Source organism: Camarhynchus parvulus, chromosome 2, assembly GCF_901933205.1.
Source record: "Camarhynchus parvulus chromosome 2, STF_HiC, whole genome shotgun sequence".
Lineage (NCBI taxonomy): Eukaryota > Metazoa > Chordata > Aves > Passeriformes > Thraupidae > Camarhynchus > Camarhynchus parvulus.
Genome location: NC_044572.1, coordinates 40,705,687 through 40,723,481, shown reverse-complemented (window position 1 = coordinate 40,723,481; position 17,795 = coordinate 40,705,687). Strand labels below are relative to the sequence as shown.

Here is a 17,795-nt window from a genome sequence, read left to right as displayed (position 1 = left end):
CTTTCCTGGATTTAGATATGAAGGCATGTGCTGCAGCATTGCTGGTCACATCATGCCCAAGCAGTGGGTGCAAGACAAAATGCACAGGGCTGCTTCAGTAGCCCCTGGCAAAGATAAAGTCCTCAAGGCCGCTGACAGAATTGGCCAGATATTGATCCATTGGTGGCATCAGTTTCAGGTATTGTTCATCAATATGACAGATATTAATTTGATCTAATATTTAAGGAAAGCTGTGACCAAACAAGTCCAGACTTTAAGGCAATTATTTATAATGCCTTATTTCTACAGAGATGGGGGGAGTTGGGTATATTTCCTTTTGACACACTGAACACATGTCCTCGTACTTGGGTTATACTTCTCTTCACCTGATGCTTTAAAGGAATAGCTCTGTTACATTTTTTTAACACTTCAATTATTTCTGGGGTACATTTTTCTAAAGCTGACAGTTCTTATTTTAAAAATTGATTTTCCTGGGCTTAATCAAATATGTGCATTTATCCTCATGCAAAATGAGGACTGCCTTACAAAGTACCTGATACCAGCCAAATGTACTATTCCTCTCTGTGTCCATTTCCCCATTTCCCAGGCTGCAGCACTACACAGCATTAGCAATACTTGCCTCATGTCCAACATATTGATATAAAATGACCCTCTAAGCTTCCTGTCAGCTCTGCTCTCATATTACAAAGCCACTTTAACATGCTTCACGTTCATTACTTAGCAACTGCTCCTTGCTTCTAAGAACCACATCCTTATTGACACACGCACATGCTGACACATCTTTCTTAAAACTGGAAACAGAACCGGGATTAAAGGAAGTTATGACTGCATTTTATAAAATCATAAGTGCAGTGAAAAGGATTCATAGGAAACAAGAGCCTTCTGTCTCTCCTGATACAAGAATTAGCAAGCAATCAATGAAATCAACATTGCTGGTCTAGAGCAAGCAAAGGAGATGGATCTTTGAAGAGCATGAAGTTAAACTGAAGAATTTCTTAAAGCTGGATGTTGTGCTGCCAAAATTTTAAATGCAAAACAGGCAGCATAAATTGTTTATTTGGGGATGGGGAGGCAGTTCTACAAATGACTATTCAATACAAGCTGAAGAAATCCCAAATTGCAAATTGCTAGAGGCTAAGAGACTACTCTGGGGAAGTATCCTCAGATGCTTGTCTGGTTCTTGTACTCCTCTGTTGGCACATGCTATAGTGCATTATCTGAAAGAGAATCTGATATCAGAAGGAACTTTATTCTGGTCTGATATGGTCAGAATGGGTTTTACATTCTTATATCTCTTACATTTATTTTGATCACATCAAAGCCAATTTATCATGACTACATATAGAATTCAACTGTTCATGTCATCATTATCTCCCTTTCTAAGCACAAATATGTAAAGGGAAAGGACTAAAAAAATCAGTGAGCTTCCATTATGACTCAGTATGTTGCATATAGCATGAGCACAGTCTAATTTCATACTTTTATACAAAGGAAAAATAGTTTCCTAATATAGAGACAAAAATTATCATTCATTAGTGAACAAAACTGCATCTAAACTAAAATTTATTTAGATTACAGCCAGACTACTCAGTCATGTCGGTTGAATGGGAGACAGTCATTAATAAAGAAATAACAAGCAGAGGATTCACTAATACAGTAACATTTAGATATTCAGAGGGGGATGCATAGCTGCACAGGGAATATCTATGCATATTACTGGTATATTTGTGTTTACTGGTAGAGCGTGCACCTGTGTATTGCCAGGCTGATGAGCTGTTACACAGGCACTCACATCAACTCAGAAGAAATGCCACTGAAGTTTGCACACCTGCTTTCCAAATCAAACCAAATAATCTGAAAGTGGCCTGGTTTTCACACAAATTGCATTGTTTTTGAAGCTGTGTCTCAGTCCAAACTAAGTGGTACCCCAAAAAGCATGCATGTATCCTCCTGCTGGTGGTCACATGAATCATCACATTAAATACAATGAATTTTTGTTTCTCACCTTACAAAAGCATTGTCCTCAGGCTGATCTACAGAAGAACTTAATTAAATGATATGTCACTGAAAGAAAGGCTATGTCCATTTTCTACCACAGTAATATTTTCTAAAACCACAGTTTTTTGATCATTTCAGCATGTGCTGGCTTTTTCCTGGTGAGTAAAGCTGTGCTTACTGAATTTAGAACATAGTTCTGCTCAGTCTGAGCTGCAGATTCCCAAGCTACATAGTTGTGGTTGGATAACTCCTCTGTGGGGCGTTTGGAGTTTCCTGAGTATGGAGGCAAAAAAGAATTAATCTGACTCCAGTGTTTAACTCATTTGCAGGCCTCAGATTTCCTGTTCTGCAAACATAAAGGGTTTGCAAAGAGTGTGTAAGAGCTTCCAAGATGCATAGCTATGTGAGTGCTAAAGATAGGGAGCCCCATTCTTCTCCCCAGCTTAGATTGCCAAAGCTCTGTGGATTTCAGCTGTATTATTACCAATTCAAATGTGTTCCAAGTCAGAGGAAAGTCAAGAACAATGTGTATTTATGAAAAAAGGCCAACTCTTGTTTGGCTGAAGTTCATAACCCGAAAAGAACCCAGTAATTCCACTATTCTTCAGCCTAAAAGTTGGCCACATTTTTCACTTTCAGCATCTGTTCTGTGGTGCAAGGCATTAATAGCATGGAGGTGGATATATTTACTGATTGTTTGTATTTTAATTTTCAAAGGCAGAGGAATGTTTTAATGTTAGATGAAGTTACAGTATAAAAAAAAAATCAAGTAAGCCTAGAAACTAAAGCAGCACTTGAAAAGGGGAGGAAAATACCATAGCCAGGTCTATCTGAGGTGATAGCTAGAGAATAAACATGATTGTGTGTGCTGTAAGATTTTCTAAGCTAACTTAGTGGTTAAGAAAGATGCTGAGCTACAGTTTTTGGGAACAAAAGAACAACATAGTACTGACCTAATTCCTCTCAACTGGCCAACAGTAAAGTTCCATGCACTTTCAGAGAGTAGAATTTTGTCAAGTTAAGCACTTCTGAAAACCCCCAAAGAAATTATTGTTTATAAATTTGGCAGGTGTGGTTCAAACACTGTCGATGTACATACCCTACTTCATGCTGATCTACATGGTTTTAGGAGCTATACATGCAAGTGTGAAAGGACTGCTGGATTTTAGTACCCCCAGGATAACCTGATGTTCTTTCAAGAATGGCTCAAGCTAATGCATTCTACATTGGCTTGTGAATGCACATCTAAAAGCAGGAAAAGGATCTTAAGATCATTTCACACCAGCTACCATACAGTTCTCAGATAGAAGCATAAAATTTACAAGGCTGGATAAGACTAGGAAGTTCTTCCACTAATGTCAGGTATCTTTGCTATCACCCCAATCTATCATTGTTTGTGCAAAGCCACTCATTGCTTTAGTCTTGATTGTCTAGGACGCTCATAGGACACTGTTGTCCGCTACTGCAGGTTTTCTGAAGTTTAAAGTTAGGCCTTTGCTAGCACATCTGGGATTTGAATCCTGAACTTAGACAGCATTTCATCTGGGAAAAAAAAAACCACACACACAAACCCCCCCCCACACACAACAAGAACAAAAAAAAAAAACCCAAAACAAACAAACAAACAAAAAACCAAACCAAAAAAAAAAAAAAAAAAAAACCACACCAAAAAAGCCCCAAAAAACCAACCAAAAAAGCCTTCCAGGTTTTGAAAGGCATATCATCCTAAGAAAATTTTATATAAAACCTAATACCAACAAATAATTTAGCATCTTGTTAATGCTCTTGTGCGTTGTCAATTATTATCCTTTAAGAAATGGAAAATATCCTATATTTGCAAAACCTGCACTTAAAGGCCAGTTCCCTCTGGGAAACTATGATTCCCCATCCCAAGAGTAAAAGATAAATTATGAAAAACAGAGGTAAGCAGGCAAAAGAGGATGACAGCGTGACTTTGATAAGCAGCAGTACATGAAACTTGGAACTTCTAGTTAGTGCTTCTGCAGGACACCTTTGGTATGGCTGACTTGGTAAAAGAAATCAAAGGAGAGAGAAACACTTGCAAGTGTAATTTCCAAATCTAAACTGAACTGCCTGTCATTTCTTTCCAGCTGTAACTTTCCATTTTCATTGAACCCAGGACTGTTATCAATTCAGGTCAGTATTGGTCAGCCAGTATAGGCTGTGCAAAAGCACAGGGGGAGAGGGTGCACATTTTTGGAAGATGAGAGGAGAACTCGCTGGAGAGTGCTCCACACACATACAAGAGTTGTGCCAAATGTCTCTGACAAGTGATGCAGCAGCAGCAGCAGCCCACGCCTGGCTGAGCAATTCATTCAGAAACGACATGGAAGGTGGCCGGCACAACCATGTTCTCAGCTTCTCCTACACTGCTGAGTATGGTGAGGCTTCCAGAGGCACCAGCTCCTGCCCCACCAGCAAATGAAAACGGTGTTTAATAAATCACCAATACAAATATTAGACTGCATAGAACAGTTTGGTGGGGATGGGATATCTGATAGTTAAAGCACATGAGTAAAGCAAAGCCTGACAATTTCAATACTGAGCTCTAAAACTCCTAGAATCCCACTTTGGTTTCAAAAGGAAGGCTAGCTTCTCCTCCTAGCATCTTCCACAGTTGAAGCAGGAGTTGGTACAGGCTGAACAGTGTACCCCCCACTAGCTGGCAACCTAGCTCATGCTGGAGTCGACCTTGCAATCTTCTCCCTACACCTAGCCAGTATCTCTTCAATCCTAGGAGCAATCATTACAACAGTCAGTAGGACTGTTAACCAAAAATATTACCAAAAAACTCAATATCCTGAGGTTTTGTTTGCTAAAATTTGCAGACATTTCATTCATGAGTTAGGAAAGCAGTGTATCATGTGTATAGGCCATATTTCATCTTTTGTACGGACAGCATTCTAATTATTTTCATGAATTTTTAAATGGAAAAAACAAACAAAACTTTTCATTAGAACAGGTTAAAAAAACATTGGAAAGAAGGGTTTTCATCAGAGTTTTTCCATCTTAAGGATCAGCCCTTTGGAGTATTGGTGTCTGACAGAGAAAAAAAGGGAAGTAATTTAAAAATAAGAGAATAGGAAGCTGAAAAATAAGCAGACAGAACAAACTTATTTGGTCAGCTGACTCATACCAGAGCAATGTTTAAAACCTACGCAAAAGTCTGGAAAATAAATAAGATTTTCTGCTGTGGGATTTCCTTTTCCTTGGTTCATGGAGAAAATCTGTCTATTTAACTATACAGCAACCAGCTCTCTGTTCCTCTTTAGAAGCTCTGTGCTTGGCTCTGGTCTGTGGGAAATAGTTCCCTTTTATCTTTCACCTAGATGGTGACTACTCCCTGTATTTAAGCTTCTGCATGATGGAAAGATGAGAAAAATATCACACAAGAAGCAAAATCACTTACTGCAATTCCCTTGTGGAGGAAAAGACATCAGAGCCTACTGGCACAGCCCTTTCTCAGAACCAGTTCCTGCAGTGTACTCTCTGGATGGCAATTACTGCAGCAGAGTAGTCAAGAAATGATTCCTTGGACTTAGACAACTGCCAGCGCTAATTAAATATTCCTTCAATATCCGCATTTTTCGCGCAGGTCTTGAGGATGTCTAAATGCATTATATGTACAAAAGGAAAACCCAGAGAAGATACACAAGATCAAATACATTTTTAATCCTTATAAAAGCAGGACTGAAAACCCTTTCTTTGTGAATGCATTTGTTTCAACACTCTTGATGGGCTGCTAGGTATTGAAGAAGCTGTTAGATACTCTGCAAGAACCTGCCTTCACCTGAACTTTCACATTATGCAATCTTACAGCAGACTAGAACTGGAAATAAAAAATGGTAGAGAGGACCCCAAATGTCTGTGAAGGGATAAACTGATTGCACAGTTCAACTGCAGGCTGACACAAGCTCAGAAGCTCAAATTTATTTAGACAGCAGACTTCTATTGATTTTTCAGGTGATTTAGACTCCTTGGCATCATTAAAACTTACATATAAAGTAGATTAAGAAGCGTCCTCATGAATGTGCAATTCTGGGTGAAGGACTATTGCAAATCCCAAGAATAGATGCGTCTACAGATTTTATTAGAACACTGATACATTTTTCATGTGTACTAGGCTTCTTTGCCTACTTGTCTGAGCCAACTCCCATATTACTAAGATTCTCCTTATTAATTTTCCATATTCTGTCTATAATATTTTTCTAGGAAATGCAGGAAAGGAGCATCTGGAAAAAACCTAAACTGATATATAAATCATATACATAAGCAATTTTTTTCTGTCATGTATCTGTAGTCCCTAGCATAAAGAGACAACCAAATCAATAATTCCTGTGAGATTTTCCAGAGGCATATCAGTTGTGCCATTTTTAGTGGAAGACAAACCCAAAAACCCACCTGGACTCTACAAGCCTGACCAAGCAGGCACTACATGTACGCAAATGAACCCGCATGTCCAAAGGCACACAGGAAGCACACAGCAAAATAAGCCAGGTCAGCTAGGAAAACATCCCTCAGCAGCTGCATAGCCGAGGGATCAATAAATGAAATGCTTAATAAGCACCTTTGAAAAAGAGGAGCAAACTTAGATGAACATAGGACAGTAGAAGTGGTCAGAACTCCTGGTTCATGTACCTCTGAGAGAGAAATGCAAAAGAAGCCAGGTGACAGCACCTGAGTGCAAGAGCCTCACACAACTCTCCTGTGGGTGGGAGGTTGTGTGGGTCCTTGTGTGTGCCCTTGTCCCGCCAAGTGGGCCACATGAGACCTCATCTCCTCAGCTGCCACCGCTATCTCTGCACGCATACTACTGCTGTTCCTCTCCCTCAGCTGAATCCTCGCCTGCCTGCTTCAAACCAGAACAAAAAGAGAAATTCAAAATGTATTTAACAGTTGGTTTTTTCCCTTTGTGGGTTTATGAGGTGTATTAGCCTCAACAGAACAAGTCTTCCAATACTGATGGGACTTGGAGCATCAATCCACCAGTGTTTAACCTTATTCCAGAGGCAGCACTCTGAAACAAAATCAGCCAAAATGCTGTCCAAATTCTATAAAAAAAGAGGGAGGTAGCTGTATTTTAGCATCGATAAAATGAGTATATTTTACTCAAGTATCCACAAGATACTTCTGTTAGCCAACATGGACAGGGGTTCAGTTCTGCTTTTTGTTTTTCAAAGAAGATTCCTGGATTTCTATGAGAAAAATTATATTGTGTTAAAACTGAGAAAGAACCACTCTTTCCGAGCAAGAGCTCTCTCCAGGAAAACATCACAGACAATACCGACACTTCAGCATATTTTCTCTCACTACTGAAGAAGGCCAGCACACAGAAAGAGTTGGCCAATGCCTCTTTCACCTTTACTCAAAAGCATCCACAGCTGGACTGAGATTTTTTGACATTTGCTGAACAGAGGTTACAGTCTGTCTCCTCTCTGGCCTCTACACGGGGCAGTTTCACTGCTTTGCAATGCAGAGTAAAAGAGGACACTGATACTATGAAAGCATGGCACACAAAAGGTTTAGGGAATTTCTTCAGACTTAACTTTTTTAATTTTGATTTGAGAGCCACCATTCACCACTAATTAAAGCAGCTCTTGAAATAAAACTGCTCTGGCTAAACTTCCAGAAATGCAGGTTAGATTATTGTTCTGCCCCTTTCCTCAAACCTCTTCTGAGCCCTCACTGTTAATTCTGACACTGGCAGGTAATGCTGTCTTTCAGTCCTGTTATGCAACTTGGCTTCCAACATATGCAAGAACTAACATGTTTCTCCAATGGATTTGCTTTCCCAGGCTCCTGCCTTGTCGGCAATGTGAGGTACTTTGTGTGGAGTCATCTCAATTTCCTTTGAAACCCCATTTTTCTAAATACTTAGATTTTTTCAGAGATAAGAAAAGTCAGTTGTATATTTATCTTGAGCTATCAAACACACTAAAAAGAATCTATCTGAGATTCCAGGCACCATGGCTAAATAATAAAAATACAGTCAGTCTTATGCAAACAAATCTGTACACACCAGCCGCCTCAAAATCTCACAGGGCAAAAAGCTGCTCCTGCCACAGGTTCCCCAGAAAACAAACCAACCAAGGGCTGGTACAGCTCTTCCCATTCTGGAAACATCAGGCTTTGCTTTTAGTCCCTAAATATTGGACAATCCAAACCACAATGTTTTAAGCCACCATCTTTTCTGGTGTTTCCACAAATATAAGTACTGTAATTGTTCATTGTTCTGAATTCTGACAACCTCAAGCATAGATTTATCTTTCAATCCTATCTTTAAATCCGTAATTTTAAATCCATAACCGTACAGTTTTATATGGATTTAGATTTTTTACAGATTTATATAGATTTACTCCTTTCTAGAAAGGGCTATTTGATATCAATCATTAGGACAAAACATATCTCCTGTCTTTGGTTTCTTTTCCACAGCTTGACTAATGCATCAAATTGCCTATATTTTAACAAGGAGCTGCTGTATGTCTGAGAAATAAAATAGCACAATCCTTAGCAGAAGTTCACATTCTTCTGCTTGCCATCTTTTACCCATTTGAAGCAAATATTTTTTATCACCATGTGTCAATAAAAACTAAGAACCAATAAAACTGCCTAGCTTGCATTGTGGGATGCTTTTAAACAGAAATACATCATTGGCATCCAGTTTCTTTCAGGCATAGTGAGTGTAATTCAGTAGAAGGCAAAAGAACCTCATTTACCAGCAATTACTTTTCTCCCTAAAATAACATAATAATAAAAAAAGCCATACACCAAAACAAAACTATGTTTTTAGTAAGACATCATTGAAAAACAAAGGTTTAAATCACCAACATTCCTTTAAGAGGAAATCTTCAAATCGGATGGTTGTTTATCAGTTAATTTCCTTCTTTTTTTGTAATTACCTGTTTGCTTTCACTGTTTTAGATTCTAGGACAGCAGCATTTCTAGAGAGAGTAAATCAGGCATTATTAAGTGTTTTTTGTGATTCTCAGGCACGGCATTTTTAAAGTACAAAGCAATAGCTATTTTTGCTGGCTGACACAGTCTAGAGCCCAAAGACACATTATACCACCTTCAGAAAGGCAGCAGCTGGACCACACAATGGTCATTACTATAACCCCTGTCTCACCATCAGCCCCTTTGCCTGGGGACAAGGGACAATTCCAAGACCAGAGTGACTGAGCTCACTGTTCTTGCTACAGCTCCTGCAGCTTCTGTGAGCAGATGCCAATCATCTCCAGACAGCCTTTAGCAACTATTCTTTCAGCAACCTTCTACACTCTCATTTATGTCCTCAAAACAAAAAAAACCAAAAAAAAACCACAAAAAACAAAAAAAAAAAGCCCAAAAACTCAACAAGCAGGTGAAGCCAAAACTAGGCATATCAACCAGATTTTTCTACTCCTTCAGAGAGGCTCTCCAGCCACATCAGAAAAGAGTAACTTTCCAAAGCAAAGGAACCAAATGAAGACAACTTCAAGGTGAAGAAAAGGCAACCCTTTCACACAATACTTAGCAAAAGGCATTTTCAATGCTCTTCCACTTCAGTGCTCTGTCTTACAACCCTCTCCAAACAGGGGGACAGAGAGAGAATCAGAGCAGAGCCCATTACATGAGACACAGCTCTCAAGAACACAGACAATGGAGCCAAAGGATGAAAGAATCTTTGTAATAAGCAATCCAAAACCTTAAGAAAAACAGGAGCAAAACAAACCTTTGTAAATTTAACCCAACAGCTGAAATAAACCTGCAAAGACAGAGTTCTTCTTACCTTTGCCATCTGCGCCTGCACGCCATTTGCTTTGAGAGATGCTACTGCTTTCTGTGCTGCTGCAGGACTGTCAAAATCTACAAAACCATAACCTGGAAAATAAACAGGTAAATACAGATTTTCAGTATTATCCATGTGTATAAGCACAGATAAAGATTTTATTTTCATAAAGGAGGAAAATCTTTCCATTCCCTCACACAGTCTCTTAATCTTGCAGTAGCACTGCCACCACACCTCTATTTGTCACATCTTTTCTCCTGAACCTAGTGGGGTTTAAGGGAATGCAGTGACCTGGAGCTTCAAAGTGCCAGAAGATATGAAGCAGAGGGGGAGTGTGGGCAGGTCTTTGTCTGTCCTAACAGATTAAAGGTCCCTGGCAGCAAAAGGGCAGACACACTCAGTGCTCTGGAGTCCTGCCCCATCTCTTCCATAAGAGGAGGTAACACTATGGACTTTCCTGGGATACAAAGTTTGCAGTGGCTGGTTTCATGAGAAAACACTCCTCCCATGCTTTAAAGCCATACAAAGATTAAGTTTCAGAAGAGGAGGGCAACAAGTCTGTGTGGCAGGCTGGGGCCATGTGTGCAGGAGCAGGGAGAGCAGCCTTCCAGCAGGTGGGGCCAGTTCAGGGAGAAATCCCAATGTGTGCTCTACAGGCAACTGCCAGATAGCTCTAGAAGATGGTGAGATAGAAAAGCCTCAGCTTTGGTTAAACCACATCCCTTTCATCTCCCTACTCTCTCTGCTGGAGCAAGGGACAGATCTCTGCCGGGAATTGCTTTGGGGTATCATCTGAACAACAGCTTAGAGGTTAGATCTTAGGGATTAGCAAGGGATAATAATCTGCTTTTAAGTGGCTTTTCGTACCCCCAGTATTTGCATTAGTTTAGTATATTAATCAGACAGTCACTTCCTATCTTCTCTTCCTCCCTCTCCATTTTTTTCTTCCTTTAGCCAGCAACACCGGTATGTTCAAGCAAGCCCAGTGCTGTTATGCTCCTAATGGATAGCAAAAACTCTGAAAGTATTTTTATTTTCCTAAAGACATAAAGCAGGGGTAAGAAGGCAAGGAATCGACTTTTCACAACTTTTAAAGTACTGAGCTCTCTCTGACCTTCAACAGCATTCAAACGTCTTGCACATAAAGATTTCAACTGAATTAGGAAGATCTAAAAATCTCACCAAGCACCTATTTAGGCAGCTGCATATATTTCACAATCCACCCAGGGAAAACCCCTACATCTTATTAAGCAATTACAGTGCAGGTAGGCATGTGCTGCTCAGACAAGCTGTGGCCAAGGGCCACATCTTTGGCTTCTCCCTGGAAAGCCATATGGATGAAACTGAACTGCCTGAAAGCTTTAATAATATTAGCACAAGCATATTTATAGCTTTTTTGCAGACATCTCCATTTACTAGGTCAATACACATCCTACAGGAGTCAACCACAGATATGATTTCCTACTGTATCCGTTTGTATTTCTTTTCCCAGCCTTTCTTCCTACTCCTTGGAGACTTCATTGCCATCCTCTCTGCATCAAATCTAGGTATAAGATTATGTGCTCTTATCACCTTGCCCCTCAAATTACAAACATCTCTATTATTATTTTGGTATGCATACATTGTTCAATGTCCAATCATGAAAGAATTCTGTGTACATGGATTTTTTTGTTTCTTGGCTTAAATCTCATCCACAAAGTTTTAAGAAGACTAAAAGAAATAAGAAAAAAGAAACAGACAAAATTATCAAAGAAACTGCTCACTTAAGGAGCGTGAAAAGCACTATTCTATAGCAAAGTCAGGATCTGAACCTTTCTTTTCTATGCTCAGTTTTCTATTTTGGTTTGTTTGGTGAGGGTTTCTTGTCACGGGGAGGACTAGAGAGGATTTTTTGATACAGCGTCACTACAGATTGAGGGACACTGCGATACAGACACTGATAGATTGAGGGACACTGTGATAACAAATCTAATAAACACTAGAGTTTGATCAACTTGGGGATGTGAGGAGTGTTTGACCTTCTCTGATTGCCTCATTTGATTTTCCTTTTTTACTGCAAGCCATTTTTAAATCAGCTTGTCCTACATCGCATTTTCCTTTCCAGTGCTATCCAAGCTCTCTTCTCACTGCAGAGCAGCAGTAAAGCTGATGCTGCTTTGAACTAAAAAACATGCTACAAGAGAGCAAGAGTCCTCCCTGGAAGCCTTTGCCCTCTGGAAGAGAAACTTCTAGGAGGAAGGAGATACAATTAGATGCAACTTCTAGTTTCCTATATGGGAAATCCTGACAAGAAGCCAGAGCTGTCAAATGGGAAATCAGAAACATCTTGGGAAGTGAAGAGATGGCTTGGATCAAACACTGAGAAAATTACTTTTTAGGACAGTGAGGTGGTCTTCTCAGGAAACTAAATTGTTTTTTATTTCTTACCATTTCCATGCCCAACAATTAGGAGGTAAAAGTGCAAAAGTAATTTTAACATTGTCATTAAAAACAGATAATGAAGTTAGATTTTTATATTTAGCATCAGTGTACAGTGCAGGTTTCATGCCTGAAGGAATAGAACGGAATTTATTTTTAATCTGACTTTCTACACAGCACAGTAATTATTCACAGAAAAGTTAGTTTTGCTTGTAAATAAGAACCAGAATGTGTAAGAATATTCCAGTGTTGTATCATAGATATCAGGTATATCTAGCATAATAAATAATTGAGGAGTAACATTAGTCCATAATACCTAAAGCCATTAATATCTTCTAAGAATTTTTTCAGTGGACACAAAGGGTTCTATGACCATATCAGAGATCCAGTGCAGTCTCGAGACAAAAAATCCACATCTTAAGCTGCCCATTATGCATTCTAGTATTACTACTCCCAGTCTCACTGCAAAGCTGTTCTTTTTCCTTCCCTCAAGCTCATTTCCATTCCAAGTATCTTTTTCTAGCCCTCCCCCCTCCTGACACATCTCTCCACCACACACAGAACATCAGGACAAAATCACTCCATGGCTGAAAACCCGTCCAAAGAACATCAATCTGCCGCAAGGGAAGCCAAGTTCCCAGGCTGTTTCAGCATTCAAGTATCCTTACAAGAACCCTGCAATGCTATATAACAGAAAACCAGGCATGATGCCTTTTTGTACAGTTCCCGTTCTTCCACGTAGATGTTTACAGTCTATGTTAGTGACCTACACTAAAATATTTCATTTGTTTACAATCTCACTTCATTTTTTGTGTCTCGGGCACTAACTAAATAGTGTTGGTTTTTCTGTTTGGGTTTTTGTTTGTTGCGTTTTTCTTGTTTTTTTTTTTTTTTTAATTTTATTTTATATATACTTGTCTGGGTGGATGAAGTTTAGCCCCCACAAAAGCTAAACTGGGTCTTGGAACATCCTCTCCAGTGTTCTCCAAAATGTAAAAGAAGCCCCAAACTTCCTGTGCCGAGAGTCCTTCCCTCTTGTCCAGGCTGTGGCTGAAGTGGGTTGTGCTCCCTGCCAGCAGAACTGGGCTGCTGTGGCTGCCCCTGGCAGGTGCACTGTGGCTGGGTTTGGCTGCTTCAGCATCTATCCCTATTCTCTTCCCTGTTTCCTCCTGGGAAGAGGTAGGAAAATGGTTGGAATCCTCCCCTGGGATGAAATTCAGATCAGTGTCTGCCAATCAGATGCTGCTCTAAGAAAATACATTTCTTTTTCCTCCTTTAAAAACAAGTGCAAGCCTCACCAGACTGTCCCTCTGCTAGACTCAAATTCCACAGCTTTTTTTTCTTTCCCTTGCATTTTTATTGCGTGTTCACTGCCTTGTAAACATTCTGGTCAAGGGATTATACATTTTTTCCCCCCAGTTTTTATGCAGAACATCATGAAAAATGAACTCAGATTCTAAACCAGAACCTTCAGATTGTGCTCACAAGAATCCATCACCACCACAGGAAACCAAAACCAAAACTATTTCCCCTTTCTTCCTGAAGCATCCTGACATTTTCCTTTAAGATCTCCAAACACAAATAAGGAAAGCTGTGTTGTCCCCTACTGCTTTGAGAGATGGGAACTGAACTCACCGCTAACACGAACCCCTCATCTCAAGTGTACTTAGACTGAGGGTGACTTTGGTACTACAGTGCTACAAGTCCTCCAGGATCCTGAGGTTTTTTTGTAGAATGGCATATTGCAAGTTCCTACATGCAAGCACATACACAAAGAAACCCAGGACAAGACTATCTAGAATAATTGCTAAATCTTTCCTTTAAGAAACACAGTGCCTATAATTTTGTACTGGCCTGATGCCATTAGGGCTAAATAATTAAATTTTAAAAATAAAACCAGTATAAGGGTTTTTTTTACCTGTGGGGGAAAGAAAACAGCTAAGCATCAGCAAACTGAAGTTTATAGCTAGCTGCAATAAGTGCTACCCAAATACACTGGCAGACACTAAACATCTCTGTCTCCTATAACCTAAATGGCTGGGGGCCTCCTGGTCTCAGTTTCTCAGTTCCATAATTAAGCTTGGCAGCAGGTTCAAATGAATTAAAACTGAATGTCACTATTTCCTCAACAAATCCCTCATCCTTGTTTTTTCTTACTTGTCAGGAGAAGACCAGCAGAACAGCAATTAGTGGTAAGCAGTGCAGTGAAAAAGAACCAAGCATACACTAATTAGGTCACTCGCCAAACACGTTCATTTCATTGGCAGATTTAATCAATGTTTTCCTGAAATGTCTTAAATCTCCTATGCTAATTTAAAGTTTTGTTATTGTTGTTACTTTAAACACAGATGGGATGCCTGGAGATTTTCAATTGCTTTCCACAAATCCATTTCAAAATAACAACCCCTCATACAGTACAGCATCAAAATTTCGGCACAGGTTTTAGGAAATGGCCTCTAATTTTTTGCCAACATCTTTGTGCCTGCAAATACCTACGGGTGCAATTTTGTGGATTTAAGTAATTACAGGTGTGCAGGGCTCTTAGACATCAAACTCTGAATTGCCCTGATGGATCGGGTACTTAGGGGTAATGCCAAATAATTTAAGGGACTGCTTGCCACTTGAGGTTCCCATAATTCTTGTGAAGTGCTGGATGGTGACACAGAGCAAAGGTGAGCTTCCCCTGGCACACATGGGCTTTACACTTCACCTCCAGGGAGCTCCGCTGGTGTAGTGACAGGAATGAGAGCCTTGCTGCCCTTTTGGAGCATTGAGGCAGCTCCTCAGTCACTGCTGAAAGCAGCATTAGTTACTCAGAGTGCACATGAACAGCAGTTTTGGGGTATCCTAGCAGTTTGGTCCCCCAATTAGTGCTTACAGCTAGCACACCAAAGTGCCTTTTTGCATGGAAGATGCTCTGTCAGCAGTCGTCATTGCTGTCGCCATGGGAAAGGGAGCTGCCACGGCTGCTGAATGAATCTGCACCACACCAGCCTGCCCTGCCCTCCTTCCTGTCCTGCTGCACAGCCTCAGGGCCCTGCAGAGGCTCCATCCTTCCTGCTGGCACTGCCCCCAGCACCAGCCTGCCCACGGCCCCGCAGCCACCAATGGGTTTGAAAGAGCGGCATGCAGCCAAGCCACAGCTCGGCAGCCACCTGCTCACCCAGGGTCAAAATAAGATGAAAAAAAAGGCCAAAGAGCAGGAGGTGTTGTTTCCTAGAAGTAAGGAGTGGAGCTCGCTGGTACGCTGCTGAGCTGGAGCTCTGCAGACAGGAACCTCTGGCAGGGGGCTGTGAAAGGAGAAGCCATGACAAACGAGGGAAAATCAGTCAGGGATGGTGAGCTCTGAGCCTGACCCTGACACAAGGACAAACCCCACATCTGACCTCTGACCAGGTGCTGCTTTGAATCACTTGAATTCAAGTGAACCAGTACTCTCCGTTTTCTGCCTCCCACACATCAACACAAGCAGAGGCAAGAGATGGAGACCAGCCCCATCCAGCCAGGAGACTGGCATGGAGTCTGGGCACTAATTCAGCCAGTGCTCCTGGCTCACTAGCCTTGAAAGCACCTAAATACATTGATGGGGAGCTCACACATACTGAGGAGCTCTTCTGGTTCCACTGATGCCAACAAACTCACTTCATCAAAAGACTTAATGGTTGGTTTCTGTAAGTTAATATCTTTGCTTCCTTCCTGACAGATGGAAAAGGCCAAATATCCCAGGCAGCCCCTACTCCTGCCAGGCCCTCTGTACTCGGGGCTAACGTGGGCGTTTAAGGGAAGTTGTGGCAAAGCAGGAACTCCAGCTCTGACATTTTCCCACATTGGAAAGCTTGACTTGGTCACAACGACTCCTTTCGGCAGTGTAAGACAGGTAAATTTTGCATAATATTACATAATAGTGGAGAAACTTTTAAAAGATGAACACAGATTTGCTTATGTGTAATTACAATTCCATTATAGCTAAACTTTTTTTCCTAGGTCTGATGTATCAGAACATTTGGAATTGTGCTTCCCACCAGCATACAATGTTTTTTAATGTAAAAAAGTTCCCAGTCCTTGTTTCTGACCATCTAGAATTCAATCTATCAGATCTGAAATCCAGAACACAGAAGACTGAGCATATCACACAGGTTGGGTCATCAAGGAGTGTAGAGGTTGTTTGGACAAAAAGGAGGATAAAGTAATTTCAAGAGAGTGCTTGCTTTTTTCATCAATGTTTCTACTAATGCTATGTAGAGACTGGAAATTAAGAACCACCCTCAAAAGGAAATGTGATGAGGGAGAGGAATACCAGCCTAGGGAAGAGGCAGCAGTCAAAATTACTTGATGAATTAAGAAGCCATTAAATAAAATACATTTATCACAAATACCTTAATTTAACTTTATGATATCATCTCCACATATCTATACATAGATATGCATACAGAAGCCACAAGCATGAAGTTTTGACACAAACACTAGTATAAGTATGCAGTTAAGCAAATAATATAATCAAAGATAATATAATTATGAGAGATGTTTCTCCTTCACACTCAGAAGAAACCTCAAGGATTTCACAAAAGCCTAAGTTAATTTGAGTTTTCAAGTTCACTTTTGTCCAGCACTTATTTAGAGTGTCTCTTAAAAGGCAGTATTTGTTCTGACAATCAGTCTGCAAAAGAAGTGATTATCTAGTAATTTACTATGCAATTTTCAGACATTGTTTTATGCTCAGATAAAGAACCAAATAAAAGTTTTATAAGCCTTGGAAAATTAGAGTTAGCAAGCAGAGAGGTTGAATCACCCTTGAACACAAAATTACCAAAACCAGCTTTTTCTTTCATTGTTCAAATTGTGCTAAAATATTCCTACAGCTCCAAATGCTCAGAGTAATAGTAAAATAGTCTACATCATTACTATTTTTAAATCTCTACTTTATAAAAATGTTCTCAGTGGCTAGAAAGTGGTGAATCATCACCTTTTAATTAAAACAGCTAATATATAGTTAGAAAAATAATTGGAAGTGAAGACTCTTAAATGCAAGAAAGAAAAGATAGTCCCTTCATTTCAGATCACTCCCCAGAGATGCACCTACATTGTTAAGTATGCATATACAGCTGATTTTTTTTTGTTTGCTTTAGCTTGATATGGAAATACAGCACAAAACTGTCACTTTGATTATGTTTCTGCAGTGATTTCTTTTGCTTCTTGCTCCCCTTTATAACAAGAGAACTGCAGAAAAGCAGCACTAACTAACAGAATTTTTAGAGATCTCTTTGCAAACACATTCTTAATTTGAACATTCAATTACTTTGAATTAAGCAGAGCAATATGAATACAGGTTATTATTAATTGCATTGAGTAACTAATGATAATATTTTAATGCAAAACTGAAGTATGAAACTCATTATGATCTTTAAATGTATTTTAAACTGCTTTTAAATTATTTTTGTCAATCTCTGATAAGTAAAAGAAACAGTACAAAGACACCTACAAAATTTTGCTATGTGGGAAAGAAGTACTTATACAACAAGTAAGTAACTATATCTATATGCATATTCATGTCTGTTTTCCTGGAACTTCATGCTTCCAAAATCTTAGTCTC

At 39.8% G+C, this 17,795-nt stretch overlaps 1 protein-coding gene across 6 annotated transcripts in view; it reads right to left on the bottom strand.

The window, feature by feature from the left end:
• Nucleotides 1-17,795, bottom strand: part of RBMS3 (RNA binding motif single stranded interacting protein 3) — a 712,273-nt gene that overhangs the window by 251,059 nt on the left and 443,419 nt on the right. For all 6 annotated transcript variants that reach the window (XM_030969590.1, XM_030969580.1, XM_030969574.1 and 3 more), the window contains one exon: nucleotides 9,788-9,879. In XM_030969590.1, the coding sequence (XP_030825450.1) occupies nucleotides 9,788-9,879 (92 nt within the window). The remainder of the gene's footprint in view (nucleotides 1-9,787; nucleotides 9,880-17,795) is intronic.